A 16,072-nucleotide genomic window follows, 5' to 3' on the forward strand; every position below is an offset into this window, starting at 1 on the left:
GACCAGGTTACCAACTTGGGCACTGATGAATATCCAGTTTACTTGCTTGAGATATACTTTGGTTGCTTTTGCAGCATGCTTTGGGTCATTATCCATTTTCAGTGTGAAGCTCCAATTACTTTTGCAGTATTTCGTTGAATCTAAGCAGAGAATATAATCCTGTACACTTCAGAATTAATGGTGCTAATATACCAGTAGTCACATTATCAATAAACACTACTAACCCAATTCCATTGACAGCCATACGTACCCATGCCACCATTTTTGAAAAATGATGCAGTGTGCTTTAAATGAGGAGCTGTTTCTTTCCTTTACCATACTTTTCTCTTCTCAACATTCTGGTACAAGTTAATCTGACAAAAGATTAACTTTCCACAGCTGCTGGGGTCTTTTAGATGTTTCATGGCAAAGGGTAATCTGGCCTTCTTGTTGCTAGGTGAAATCCGTCACAAAGAGGCTGCTGCAACAAAAACCTCCTTGTTGGTGTTTTAGTGACAAGCAGATTGCTGCAGTTCCACGTAGTTAGCATGGAAGATGCCGACTTATCAGCAAAACCTGACCAACTAACCATTGAGCAGTAGTGAAACTTGAAAAAGTATGATGCAAAACAGAAACCAATAATGTTTGCCTTCAGAGTAAAAGTTGCACCTTAAAACGGGAATCAGCACATTCAAAAGGGGCAACTTTTACTCTGAAGGTAAATGTCCTACAGTTCCAATGTGATTTAAACCATTATAGTGTAAATAGTTTAACTACTGCTTGGTGAGGAGTTGGCAAGTGTTTGCAGACAAGTTAATAGATATAGGAATTGAGAACTGGTTCTTTTAGAGGACTGGTTCCAAGTAGTTCAATTCCCGCTTTTCGGTTCAAATTGCACTTGCACTGTGATCAGCTGATTTGTGTGCCAGAGGAGGAAAATAGTGGTACAGTCTGAAGCCTAGATATGGACAATAGGGCTGCAATGATTCATCGAATAATTTGAATAATTCGATAATAAAAAAATTCTCAACACAAATTTATTGCTTTAATGCTTCGTTTAATGCACAACTCCATAATGTGCCAATGTGTTAAACAATGTAAATGTGAGTGCTTCGCCCATATTTGGGGAGATGTATATAAACCTAGCGGGAGTCCTTCGTCAAAGCACCTAATCAGCAAACTCTGATATTAATAAAAGCAAACTTTTTAGCTGCTCCATCCACCGCCGTTTCTTTTACACAGAGAAAAATCTGCAGTAAGCCACCAGAAGTTGTATTAAAATATGAGCAGGAACTGTCAAGCGATACCTGCAGCAAACAGGGGTGAGTCTAAAAGGGGACATGGGGTGTACTAGACTATAATAATTTCAAGGCTTTCATAACATTTTTTCAGTTGAAAAGTGAAATAATATTAAATATTGTATGAATTATATTGCAATAATATTTTAAAAATATAAATATCAAAGCTTTTTTCACAAGCCAACAGCAATGTACATGAGCCATTAAACTCTGAGCCACTAACCTGAGGGTCGACACTGAATTATTATTAATATTTATTAATGTCTGCACCATCATCTGTTTTTCAGCACAAAAAATAGCCTCGTTTTAATGTCTTAGTTTAGATTGCGTATGTATATCTTATTTTATTTGACTGTGGAACGTGACTCCAAATTATTCACAGGAAATGGATTTTTGATGTGCTGTAAGAGTGTTTCACTATGTATCTGTGTGCTTCACATATCTTTGTGTCTCGTTTTTTAATCTAACATGTCTAACAAGTGTTTTAGGATGATACTTAAATGTATATTTGGTGTTTGAACTATTAAAATAGGCAGTTAAAAGTGTTTTTAGACGGGTCTCAAGTATTCGCGGATTTCAGCTATTCCCAGGCGGTTGTGGTCCCTAACCCACACGAATACAGTGGGTCAACTGTAATAAGTATTTCTTTTCCAATTACGCAATTAATCGATGCTGGCTACAGTCCAGGACTCAGACACTGAATGCTTAAAATGTCTTTGCGGTAGTTTTCATCTTTGCTTTGTGCTGTTAGCCTTGTGTTCACGTCTAAATACTAAGAGAAAGCTCATGTGTGTACCTTCATTACGACAAGGATTTGTGTTGGTGTGTGGGATTTAGGGCTGCCACAAACGATTATTTTGATAGTCGACTAGTCATAGATTATTTTTGCGATTAGTCGATTAATCAGATCATGCATCCATTGGACATAAAACATACAGCTTATTGCACCAGCATGCATCTGCTTTTATATAACTATCATTAGCTTACAGCTTGAAGTGTTTATTAAGGTATGTGCTAACTAAAAATAATGACAAGATGATAAACTTAAACTTTTTGCAGATTTGGAGTTTAATAAACTCAGCCATCTGTTCTTTGCTCCCTAAAATATAACAGGACACTGGAGTAAATTCTCTACCATCTCACACTTCTTTTTAATCAGATTTCTGTTTGACGTTTATTCAGCTGTGTGAAAACTATAACTTTAATCTCAGCCAAACTGATTTACTCAGAAACAGATAAAACACTGAAAAAATTCAAACAATAACATTTTTAAGTTATCTAAGTGACTTATATATCATGTTTAACCTGAGTAGAGAAAGACCGCGGGGGGTTTGAAAACGATGTGCCGGGAGTTCGCTGTTCTCGCCGGCTCTAGTGAGCCTTGACCTCCCGGTCAGCTATCGAGCTGGTGGGTAACAGACGTCTCCGAAAACGTCGGAGCACTTTTGCAAATATGTAATGCCTTGATAAATCGAGATTTTTGAAGTTTACACAGCTACATTCTCACCTGAAAATATCTTAAAAGTTTATTTTGTGACCCAGAAAGAGTAATATTAAAACTAAGCAGCTGCCGCCATTGTTGGAAACTGGCTGGGCTGCGCTCTGAATTCTGGGATAGGTTGGGCCACGAAGGATACACCCGACCCATCCTTCAAATCTGGGGAAAAGGAGGACGCATTTGTCAGCCACATTTGGAGGAGTCTTCGAATTTGGACATTTGTCGCGTCAGTGTGATGTAATCGGCCTATAAATGCGGCCTCAAAGGATGCGGCCCCTGAATTTGGACATAGCTACGACACCAGAGACTGCTTCTACTTCTTCTTTGGCATTTAACGGCAGCTGGCATCCTTGTAGATGCATTGCTGCCATCCTCTGTTTCAGTCCATTATTACACTCTTAGATCCTACTACTTATTCCTGCGTCTTTCAGGATCTTCAAACGACACGTTGACGATTAAAATAGTCATCGACGATTTTGATAGTTGACTTAATCGTGACTAGTTGACTAATTGTGGCAGCCCTAGTGGGATTGTAGCCTGAGGTTTATATTGTTAAATGGTAATTATGAGACTATACTTCTGAGGTCATTTTATGCAGAAACGTGAAAGAACAAGTTGTTTAACAAATTATTTTCTCCTGGGGGTAATTAAGTAACATACTGCATTACTTTTAAGAATAGAGTTCTCTGTAATATGTGTAATAATTAGTTTTTTTGTGTAACAACCCCATCACTGAACACAAGAGGGGAAATATCTCCAACATGTTCAAACACCTGACCACACAGCATGCAATTAATCTGAATGTCACTACCATTGCTACTTAACGTGGAGCTTAAAGTGGAGCCAATCAGAACCCAGTCAGAATTGGTAACAGAACTGATACGGAATCAAATCAATAAGTGATATTGATAATGAAATTGGAATCACTAAATTCTTATCAATTCCCATCCCTACACATTAACATCTTTGAGTCAAACTATGGTCAAACTATGGACCACTGCAGCAATTTGCTGGTGACCAAAGTGATCGCAAGGACGGTGACGCTTTCAGCGCAGCAATACCATTTTGTAAAAATTTCATGTAGCACTGGGGGAATATGACCTGCAGTTACCAGGGGGTTGCTGATCAGTCTCTAGGCCTGTGTGACTGGGGCTTAGCAGTCAATTTTGCAGCAACTGACAATAACCAGTCACAACTGGTTGGGGAATACTCATGAAGTATCCTTGGGCAAGATACTGAATCCCAAGCTGCTCTCTGATGCATGCATTGAAGTATGAAAGTGTGTGCCTGTTAGACAGAAAGCACTTGTGAAGTGCTATAAAAAAAATAGTGCATTTACCAATTTTTTAGAAAGCGGTGGTTGAAGGGAGTCGCCAATTGATCTCTAGGACTGTGGAGTCTTAGACAGAGTTGAAATTTCTAGTAAATATATTTAGCTGGAGAAAGATGAGCAGTTTCTAACATTAGTCTCACAGTACTTTTAGGTGTTTTTTTCTGCTATTATAATCACTAAAATCAAACCCCAAACATAATCATCAACACAGCTTCTTCCAGCTGCATGACAGGCCTCCAAGACTATTTGACTGAGCAAATGAGAAGTAGCCAGAAACACGACAGCAATTACCTGACATCCTCTGGACAAATACATTCTTTCAAAAGGCAATGGTAACATAATTTAATAACGCATTACCTGTTAAATTTCTTGGTATAGCATTCCCTAACATGGACTAACACTAAATATTGTGCCCAGGTCAAAAAAAAAAAAAAAAAAAAATCTATCTCCCCTAGCTACCATCTACCCTAACACATCTGTACTTACCCGCTTATGACAAGTGTTTTTAATATGGCAGACTTATGACAATCTCTTTTTCATGCAGAGGAACACAAAAGAACACACACACACACACACACACAGTTTTAGCCCCATTTTAACACTAGTTTTCATCCATTGAAGCAGAAATAAAAATAAGAAAGAATAACAAGTTATCTGTGAAATTTAACATTAATAAATACATACATGTATACATCTAAAGGCATTCAGTATAACAATCAAGTACATAATGAAGACTTTGTGTATACAAATTTATATATATTAGTCCATATAATATGGACTTTAATATGTTTCTGTGTGAGTGCGTACGTGGCCTCTGAACACATCAGTGTCACACAGGTCTGTCTGGGAGGATAACACCGTGACGTCTTATCAGCCCCAAGCCAGACAGACACACAAACACGCTCTGAGACAAACATACACACATAATACACAGTAGAATAATATGGCACCTCATGTCAGCTATGTAGCAAGCCCTGTCACTGTGGTGGTGGGATGATGCAGTGGTGGGGTGTGCAGAAAGGGAGCAGAAGCAGGGAGACAGAAGTTCAGGAATAAAGTTGGGGGTTTTTTTTTTTTTTGGGTTCTAAAGGAAAATGGAATGAGAAGAGAGTTGACAGAAAAAAATAAAGATATAACGAGGAGGGAAAGACAGCATCTACTGCTATGGCAACAATGCATTTTCCATAATGAGTAATGAAGAAATGTAGGGATCAGGGTTCAAAATTGACAGCCAAGCACCAAATGCCGGTAGATTTTCTGTTTAGTAAGTGAATCTCTAAGGTTGTGTTTATACCAAAATAGTAATTTAATTAAACAAAAACATGCAATCTACCACATTTTTGTGTAATTTATGGGCACACTGCAATGTCTTTGTTACAGTTTAACAAACAAAGAAATACTGCATCATGAGGATGCTTTGAGTCTATAAAAACACGGGAGGCAGTAGAAGTGTATCAGAGGCTTTGCAGCTGTCGAAATGGACTAAGTCTAAAGTTTGGTCTTACTTTGGATCTTAAGAGTGCCAAGAAACTTTAGAGAAAATGGTCACCCTGTGTACAGACACATACAAAATCTCTTCATAACCTCCACATTATAGTGAATGCAGGCTAAATAAACTTTTAGTTCAGTGTATGATGTAGAGACTTTCATAGCAGGACAGAAATATCGTAGCTTCTCTATCTAACTTGTGAAAAGCTTGTCAATAATGTAAGAGTTCAGTGATACTTTTCTCATTGTGTGTCTGCAGACTATGTTCACTGACTGCAAATAATCACAGGCTGCAGTCACCCAAACAAATACGGGGTTCCTTAAAAGCCGGCAATACTCAAGTTGATTTAAAAAACAGGTTCAACAGGAAAAGTAGACTCAAATATTGATTATTAATGTTTGTCAGTTTTTGCGTTCATTGCATCATCGTCATCTTGTGACTCCATATTGCAAAGTGGCCTAGGTCATCACGTTTGCTTAAATGCAACCTATACAACGGGAAAGGAATGTCTTTTAGTTAATGTTTTAAATGTTTTTATGTGTCAAAAGACGACCCAAACTTTTGGTTTCCTATGAAAGCAGCACTTTTGCACATTTTATATGCAGTATGAAGAATAATTATAAATCAACACAATGTGTCAGAAAACTGCAATGAGACTTGTGTCATACTGAAGGAAAAAACAAAAACAAAGTCCCCATACACTCCAAAAAAATGCACAGATTTGAGTTTTATTCTTTGATTCAATTTAAAATTGGTGACATTCTTTCATTGTGTGCATCAGTACTTCTTGAACATTTTCCACATATTTTAGTTGCACCATGATTATGATAACTGTGATCATTTTGGTCACAATAATCGTGAAATAAAATTTTCATACCATTTCATCTCTAACAACATAATTATGAAAATGTTACATGGCTGGGCAGAAAAGGGTGGTTACTGAAAAAAAAACACATGGGACGTGACAAGGGAGCAGAAAGAGGGTGGATAATGGGAGGAAGGATGGAAGATCTTTTTCCCACTCAGAAATTAGTTAGATACACATGCTGGAAATTCAAGGGGGGGGGGAAACAGAGATAGAAAGGGAGAAATAACGGGGGAGGAAAATGACGTAGCAGCATGGGCCATCAGTCACTCCGAAAGCAGGCCTGACACCAGTGCATCAATAATTCAGATAACTATGGTTAATGAGCAAGATCCAAACAAAATAACCCTTGAATTAACTGGAAGTACAATGAAACATTTCTATGTGCAAAATGTGGCACCATTATGCCTTTTTGGGTTTGGGTTTTATTGGCAACAGAAGAAAAACTGGCAATTGGATACAAAATTCATTTCTCTTGACCTGTAAAACATAAAAATGCATTTATTTTCACAAGAAAGAAATGACAGAGAGGACCAACTGAAAATGAGCATTCTGTGTATGCATATCTGAACAGAATAGTAAAGAAGGACAAAGTGGAGGAATGGACCATTTTATATTCAATGTAAAAGAAAATAAATTAATTAATGAAAAAAAGAGTGGTCCAATATTTATTAGTATTCCATATTTTTTCCATTTCAAACATTTTAATTGTATTATGGATTGCATTATTGATCACAGGGTTGTATGGAACACAGATTTTATCTATTACAAGATTTATGTCTCCAAGTAGGGGACATGATGGCTACAGCGGACAATGCACGCCTTATCTCTTACCATCCAGGAAGTTCTCATCTATCCAATGAAAACCAGAGCAAGAAACAGTGGACCGGTAATAAATACAAAATGAAATTAAGTAATGCCAGCCCTCCCTCATTCTCTTGCAGAATTGGTCCTTCCTAATTCTATGGGGTTTATAATTCCATATAAAATGGAGAATCACTGAGTCACCCAGTCTTGTAAAATAGTTTTTAGTAAGATAGATGAGGAAGTTCTGACAGAAATAAAGCAACTGTGACAGAAGCATCATCTTTACGGCATACATTCTTCCCAGTAATGAAATTGTTTGTGTCTTCCAGAATTCGATCTTCTTTTATTTATTAATTTATTTTTCACTTAAAAGGCTAAAATTAGACTCAAACACAAAGCTGCACTTCTTAACAATCACAATTCCATGACATGTAGTGTTATTTTTAACAGAAATTGCTTAAGCCCTTTTTGGACAGTCTTTAGTCTGTTTTTCTCTAATTAATCTAGCAATGTGCCAAATAAATAATGTTTCCAGCTAAACTGGGTTAATCAGAGACTAATGCATGATGTCAAAAGCTACTGCAGCCTTTTCAAAAATAAAACCCTATTGACCAGATTCTTAGCGTTTCATGTAAATTTTTAAATATTTTAAGATGATAATGGATGCAAATTCAAGAACATAAATCAGCACAGTGCATTAAACATCAAAATATAACATGATACAACAAAAAGAACCACATATTTTCTCAGTATCTGCTGGTTCTTAGAAATCAATCAGCAAAATGTGTAACTTGTAAGCTAGCATTTCCCATGAACAAGTCAGACAGAAAACCAAAAGTCAATACTGCTTACACAGCTTTATAAGCCCCAGTCTAAGCGGTGGAAGTGGCTTGGGTTATGCCCTGAAGGGCCTACCCAGTAGTTTATTGGGCCTCTGTGTGCAGAGGTAGCAGTCTCTTATTATTCCGATCCACTTATTAGACTGGTCCCTGGGTGTGGTAGCAAGCCCACTAGTTTGCAATCTCTATCTCTCTGAAGATATATAATTCTCTTGATATATAATTTCTTCTTGCCTGCCGCCCTGAACTTTTTTCTCTTTACCTCCCCTGACTCCACATACCTAGGTATAGGAAGTGCTTACACCGGTTCTTTCTTTGTGCTGTGGTCAGCCTTCAGACAGAAACACAACATGCTCTAATATCTAGCAGAGCCGGTGTGATGAACGAGGGCTTACTGAAGGGATATAAATATTCTTTCTGTCGCAATGACCATTTCTTCCTCTAGCTTAGTCACAAAAAGCAGGAATTAAAAACAAGGCAGGCTTCAGCACTGTTGCCATAAGTTATTTGTTTATTTATTTTAATTTGTTTCTTTGTTATCATCAGTCTTGATCAGAAATTTCAAGACTGAAATTTTACATCTTACATTGTGGGAAACATAACTTAGAAATGTATGAAAATACAGTCTAAAGTCACACAATCTTTGCCATCTTTTACATTTTCCAACCTCCAAGTAAGCCAGATTCTTTGCCAGGACTATTCTAGCCCCTGAGCTTTATGTTTGACAACCCCAGTCTAAATACTTCTCCTTTTACCACTAAAGAATAATTTATCAGAGTTACTACAGAATTTATTTTTAATGCTTTTCCTTACACTTTTCCAACACTCATCAGATATTGTCTATGTTGAAATTATTTGTAACATTCAGAAAACAATGATCCATCATTCATTTCCACTTCCCACAGAAGCTAGCCAGCTGTGTGGAGGTGATAAATAAGCCAGACATTGAACTTCTCTTTCTAGCACTCTCTCGCTGTCCTTTATTTTCATCACTTGCTCAAAAATTTTGTGTCACTTTTCATGTGTCACCCCCAGTGCAATACTATTGATCTGACTCTGACGAGATTATCGGACAGCGTGTGCTGTTTTTAAAGGATATTGCATACACCTCATGATAGCTGTCTTTTAACTCTGCAAACCAGTGTGACTGTTTAGATCAACTATAAATACAATTTTGATGTGCTCTGCCAGCACACCTTAAGAATTGGTTTTGAGGAATCAAATCCCAGCCCAAATGTCCACACAGTATACATGCCAACAATAAATGTGCTAGAACAATGTTCAGTTTGTGCAAAATGTACAGTAGGTCACAAAGTTTTTATAGTAGCTACAGATTTAGACCTACTTTTCTGCTTTTTGTTATTTGTCCACTCATAGTGACAAAGGAGATTTACTTCATTCTGCACAGAGGATGCAAACATGTTTCCAAATAGAGGTTCCAATATACTTTTCAAGAATCTCCTAAGCCTTCTGACACACAGGCCAAGAAACTGGGCAATGACCTCCTGGCAATCTCTGGTTGCTAGGATAAAAGTGCATTCCTGACCTGTTGGCAAAGGGCTGCACCAAAAACCTCCTCTTGATTGCTTTGGTTGCTAGCGAATTGATGCTCTCATCCATAGCTTGCATAGTCAGACTTCTCTACAAACACCACTGGCCAAGTGATAGTAAAACTTGAAGTGTAACAGAGACTTTTCTCCTTCAAAGTAAAAGCCGCACCTTATCATGCCAACCAACACATCTTGATGGCCAAATGACCAAAAGGCCACTCTCCAATTCCAGTTTGCAAACCATCCTAACTTGCCTGAACTTCCTCCCTTAAACAGAATATTCAATTACATTATTTAAAAATCAATAAGAGATCCCTTGTATGCAGACTGGACAAAATTTCAAAAATATATTTTAATAAATATGAGCTAAAGCTATGATCTAGTTCCAGTTAAGTGACTAGAGCCAAAAAACAAACAAATATGCAAACCTATGTGTACTTATTTAACGAAACAACATTTAAATATTTAACAGCTTTACCTTTAACATTCAGATCATGTTATCCTTCACTACAGTTTAGAGTTAAATCATACATTGGCCAGAGCCAGAGGAAAGGGCAGTGAGGGAGAGCAGAAATTGGTGAGAGGAATACAAAGTGCTGCTTCACCATTTTGTCCATTTCCAGCTAAATAAGATCTTCCTCCGCCTCCTCCACCTCTCCTGCTATGGCCTCTGGCAGGCAACTGGGAAAATACATTTCTCACATTATAACCCCTCAATATCTCTCCTGTGGCTCATCGAAAGTATGGCTGTCTCTCACTCTGTGCGTGTGTGTGCGCTGTGTGCTTTGTTTGTGTGTGTGCGTGTATGCAAGTGCGACTACCTCCTCTCTTCTATTTGGTACTTTATAAAGGATGGTCCAAAGTTAAATGTTGGCAGACAAAATACTTTAACTCCAAAGTTTTAAAGAGAGGTGGTTCAATGTCAGAGAAGCAAACTAATAATAGCTGGATAAATTTAAGCCGGGTAAGTAATTGAGAAATGCTTTTTCTGCCACTCATTAGGTAATGTAGAGGTGTCCTTGAGCCGGTCAGTGTCTAACAGACTGTGACTATAACAGGCAACTCTCCTGTGCATTTTTGTGAAAGTGAAGCAAGGCATTGCTGCAAATAAGCACTGATGCACTTACTACTCTTGCATGAATAATGTTACAAATAAGAATTTTATAAGAATCTATTTTTTAAATCTATTCATTGTCATTGCCACTTAACAAGACATTAAAAATTTGGTTTAAACCAGCCACAGTTTCCCACAAACTACACAAAACTGATTATTTATATAGTAACACATTTTCATTTTTTAATTTTCATTAAGATACACAAGCCTGAAGTTGTTACTTTATAATTATTGAAAGTCTCCTAGATGCAATATGGCACATTAATTACAGATCCACCTCCCAAGCCATTAAAATTAGTGACAGAAAGGGTTTACAGCAAGCTGCAAGGCAAACTTGCCATTTTCAATTATTCATTCATTTGCTCACTCATTCAAGTACTTTTTCATCAGTGGCTAATCAGTCATTTATTCATCATTTATTACACTCAGTCAGTTCTTTGTTCATTCATTAGGTGACACATTCAATTCATTCATTCAGATGTTCATTCACCTGTCATGTATTTGTCCATGCATTCTTTCTTGTACTCATTCCACAATTAGTCCACTCAATTAATTTTCTATTCATTTTCAAAGTCAACTTAGAAGAAAGGTGTTGATGAGGTGGTCCAACAGGAAAGGCACAACAGCATTCTGACTTGATCCAAGTCCCGTGGTCTATAAAAATATATAACTGCTCAACATACTATAGTCAGCAGGGTTCATCAGACTTTAGGTAAATAACTTCACTACATATAGCTAAAGGAAATGAAAGGGAAGAAAATGATCTTGTGATTTTAATAATGGAAACCATTACAGGATAGAATCACAACACAAGTTACAATCAACTCTGCAGATAAACCAACAAAAACCTATTGAAGTTACCCACATACAAATCCACTGATCATGACTATGTAGACAAACAAAATTCCTACAATGGCAAAGGACTATAACATCCAATCTGGTCTAGAACATCTAGATATCCCAGAGTGCTAATATATCATTTTTATACTTTTGTGGCTATGCTTATTAAATTTGAACCTGCTTATTTAATGCTTCATTCTGCATTCTGTGTTGTCAGGCCAGCATCTAGAGTCACAGGCAAACATCTAATATGCCCTTTGTATTTGTTTTAAAAAAGTACAATACAAAAAAGTTAGCATCTTTTGTTTTTAAATTAGGCCAAAATTTAAAACAAAAAACAAAAAACCTTGCACTTTTGCATTTTCAGTGCCAGTGGCACTATCACTGATTCTAATTGTTGGGTGAAAACTTTAGGAGTGCTAGTTTAAAGATAGAGACCAAAGCCATGAATGTACTGCAAACAGTTCAAAAGCAGAATTAATGTAATTTTAAACACGGCTTGGTCTAAATTCACAGAATGTTAAGGTTTTAAAAATAAAGTGGCCCAGTAAATGTTCCTGTTTCAACTCCCTAGTTGATGCTGGGAGCATCAGGCTTTTACTGTGTTTGCGTGGATTGTAGATTGGTAGCACAAAATGTCTGGCTACATATATTTACAAATATGATGTTCTATCAATAAATAAAATAGGAAAACATATGATGGAAAAAAGAGCCTGATACATGCTGTGCTTTGTAGCTGTTTTCTACACAGTCCGATACTCTTAGCTCCAGTGCTGAATGCTGACGAGTTTACCTAAAACTACTTCTAAATCTGACTAGATGCTGACTCCACTTACTGCACCACCACCCAATATGATAACCATTTTGGCTGACAGTGCAGTCAAGAGCCATTTAGAAGAGGTGCTCAAGATTTTATGACCAAACAAGGATGAGGTTCTACACTTTTATTTTATTAAGAAATTAGTCACTAGGAACATCCCTAGTAGAAAGGCAAGATGAAGTGCTTCGATCAAAAGAAATCTCTTGTGCAATAAGGTTACACACTCACAATTTGATCTGCACACGGGAAACAGTGTTGGAAGGGTGGTTCAGCTAGCTCTCATGTTCCTTGTTTCTCATGAAAACCCCCCCAAAATATCAGTGATCGAGAGGAAGACAAGAGCATGGACAAATTTCAAATTTTATGTCAAGGAAAATAAGATGTTTTGTATGAAGCAACTCTAAGCAGTAAAAACACTAGAAACTTCTTCACTTTATTAGGGCTGCAGCTATCGATTATTTTAGTGTTTGAGTAATCTCGAGTAATTATTCCATCGATTAATCAGATAAGAAATACTTTTTTCTTTTAATGAGCAATGATGAATATTCAAGAGAGAAAAAAACAGATCTTTCAGAATGAACTGCTCATTGGTTTCCATTTTAGAAATTGTAAGTTTAACTGTATACAACATCTGTCAAAAAAAGCACTGTTGCCTCACAGCAAGAAGGTCCTGACATCGACTTCACCAACTGTGTGGAGTTTGCATGTTGTCCCCATGTCTGCATGGGTTCTAGATACTCTGGCTTCCTCCTTCAGTCCAAAGGCATGCAGGGTTAGGTTACTAGTAGTAGGTAATGCTAAACTGTGAATGGCTCTCTGTCTCTGTGTGTTAGCCCTGTGACATACCTGCAACTATGATACTTGCCCTATGACAGCTGGGATAGGCTCCAGGCTCAACCCCCCTTATTAATAATAATTCAGTCTCCAACCTAACAATCCTCAGGTCTTGGCTCAGAGTTTAATGGCCCATGAACGTTGTTATTTGCTTATGAAAAGAACTTTTATTTTTATATTTTTAAATATTAGTGCAATCTAAATAATACAATGTTTTATACGATTTCACTTTTAAACTGAAAATGTTACGAAAGAATTGAAATAAATATTATTGGAGCAGATACAAAGGTTGCATTTCTTCATGTCAGAGTTTGTTGATGAGGTGGTTTGATGAAGGACTCTAGCTGACTTTTGCAGTAAAGATTTGAAAGGTGAGCACAGGAACAACAGTGCTGTTTTGGATGCTAGAAAACATTTTCTTTCACTCAACCTTAGCTCACCATCTCGGTAACGGCTCCACCATTTGCATTGTTGAATTATCAGTGTTTTTTGTTTAAAACTGAAGACTACGTGGGCTTAATGTTTTCAGACTTTTTATTCACACGCTGATCCTAAATACGTTTGTATTGCAGGTCTTTTTTAAGTTGCAAACGTGGGTGAAACACTCACATATACATCGTTTAACACACAGCGTGCTACAAAGTCCTGTGTTAAACGAAACATCTAAGTAAATTTTTTCTAATCGAATTATTCGATGAATCGTTGCAGCCCTACACTTTATATACTTTATTTATTAATCAACTTTAAATTTAGATAACTATAATTGTGTGATATTTAGTCAAAAGACTACGACTAGAACTAAATCAAGAACAAATAATAAAACAATAACAGTGTTGCACATCATCCCAAAATTGCTAAAATATGTGTCATATGCCTGTTGTTGATATAATTAGGGGGCTTATATGGTAACTCAGAACATGTATTACTTACTTTAATGAATCAAATGCAAAGCTGGTGAACAGACCTTATTCATATTGTAAATACATTTGGCTGAGTAAATACAATGACTTTCCCCTCACTATCCTTTTGGATTAAACTGTTCCACTACAACTTCAATAAAATAACCACACCACGCTCTTTTACTGAACAGAACACCGGCAACAGGCGCATCACACAAACCTCAGCACGCTGCTATCAGTTGTGGTTATTCTGGCATCCTCACCAGCATTATAAAACTACTGATAAGTAAACCGTAACACTTCCTATTCTGACAGATTTCAAAATAAAGTCATTACTCGCGACACTGCACCAGTGTTTGAGTAAGCAGTGCCAAAAAGCACCAATAGAAACGGTTTCCAAACAAAACACACTTTGCATACTGCAACTGTTGACAGCCCGCATTAGCTTGCTCTGCTTATTCATGCGTGCCCTTTTGTCATCGTCAGAAACACAGGAGGGCGTAGTGAAGCAGAAAACGTGACAAGCACACCTTTTTATAAGACTTTTCTTTAAAACACATATTGGCACCAATGGAATTTATTGCTACTAAGAAACGGCATGTCAAGAGTTTCTCTCTGCGTTACTTCCTGGGAATTCTGACTAACCCAGACTAGCTTAAAAGACACCGGCAGGTTAAACCTGCACATCCCTTTCAGTGAGTAGTGTGGCCGTTTTACATGAAAAATACATTTTTACGGTTGTAACATTACCTCTTTCTTCTTCTGCCCTCCTCCCGGTGGCAGACACACCATTAGGCAGAAAAAAACAGCCAAAACCTGCAGGTTAACAACGGATTTAGCCCAAACAGACGCCATGACTGAAGGATGCTATGAATGCGAGACACGTCTCGACCAAGCGATTGGATCCTACGTTATCCAATCGGCGGAAAAGGATTTGAATATGGAGACCTCTGGGGTTTGTAGTTTTAACGTTCACAGTACTGTCCTGCTAATACGTTTCTAATTCATGCGTTGGAGGAGGCGTAGCCAAAAAACTGTATTATTTCCATGATTTAGGTTTGCCTCTCATTTATAAGCTATCTATGACCCTGACCTAAGTAGTTAATGAAAAAATCCAGGCTATAGTCACATCATTATTCTGTAGAATTATGATTTCAGAGCAACCAAGTGAAGTTAAAAATATACATATATGAAATATGTACTTATTTGAATACATTAAAAAATACATTAACAAAACTGATCTTGCAATAAATATTACCTTTGTGAAAATCTTAAACATTTAAAGCAACATGCATTTTTATATTATAATTGACTTGTTTATTCATTCTGTGGTTTTAAGCTACAGTCGTTGGCAGTCTGTGGGCAGCTTCAGACCACCCATCTACACAGAGAGTGTTTTCTGATGTGGAAGTATCAAAAAATGTGGTACAACCGGTTTGTGGGTCATGTTTCCTTGTGCTGTTTTTGATCTGTCCGACAACTACAGAGAAGAGCAAAGTTAAAACATATAAAGCTGAGGTTAAACCAAGTGTTAAAAGCAATTAAATGTGTCCATGGCAGCCACTGCCTACTTTTCATAATGTAATTTTTGATCTTTGATGTCTTTTTTTTCTTTGCACGTCTCTCTTTTGTATTAAACTCTGCTGTCACTTCTTTTCCTGACAGGTCCACTTGTCAACCAATCAGCATTTGGCCAATAGCATTATGCATGTTGAGCAATGTGCAGTTTGGATTTTGGGGTATTTCACAGGAGCATGTTTGTCTGTGGGCAAACAGATACAACACGGTAGCATAAATTAAACATTAAGCTGCCCAGTACAACATAGTGTGTTAGGGTGAAGATGCTTTCGTTTCTCGCTGTCAGAAGGAGAATAGAGGTCTATAGAGTGGATTGCACCGGACATGGG

General features: G+C 37.3%; 1 protein-coding gene across 1 annotated transcript in view; it reads right to left on the reverse strand.

Moving 5' to 3' along the window:
• The window catches only part of tusc3 (tumor suppressor candidate 3), a 75,782-nt gene extending 60,718 nt beyond the window's left edge, over window positions 1-15,064 (reverse strand). The window contains exon 1 of the mRNA XM_031743853.2: window positions 14,916-15,064. Coding sequence (XP_031599713.1) covers window positions 14,916-15,020 — 105 coding nt within the window. The 5' untranslated portion in view covers window positions 15,021-15,064. The remainder of the gene's footprint in view (window positions 1-14,915) is intronic.
• Window positions 15,065-16,072: the final 1,008 nt, after the last annotated feature.

This window comes from Oreochromis aureus, linkage group 6, assembly GCF_013358895.1.
Source record: "Oreochromis aureus strain Israel breed Guangdong linkage group 6, ZZ_aureus, whole genome shotgun sequence".
Classification (NCBI taxonomy): domain Eukaryota; kingdom Metazoa; phylum Chordata; class Actinopteri; order Cichliformes; family Cichlidae; genus Oreochromis; species Oreochromis aureus.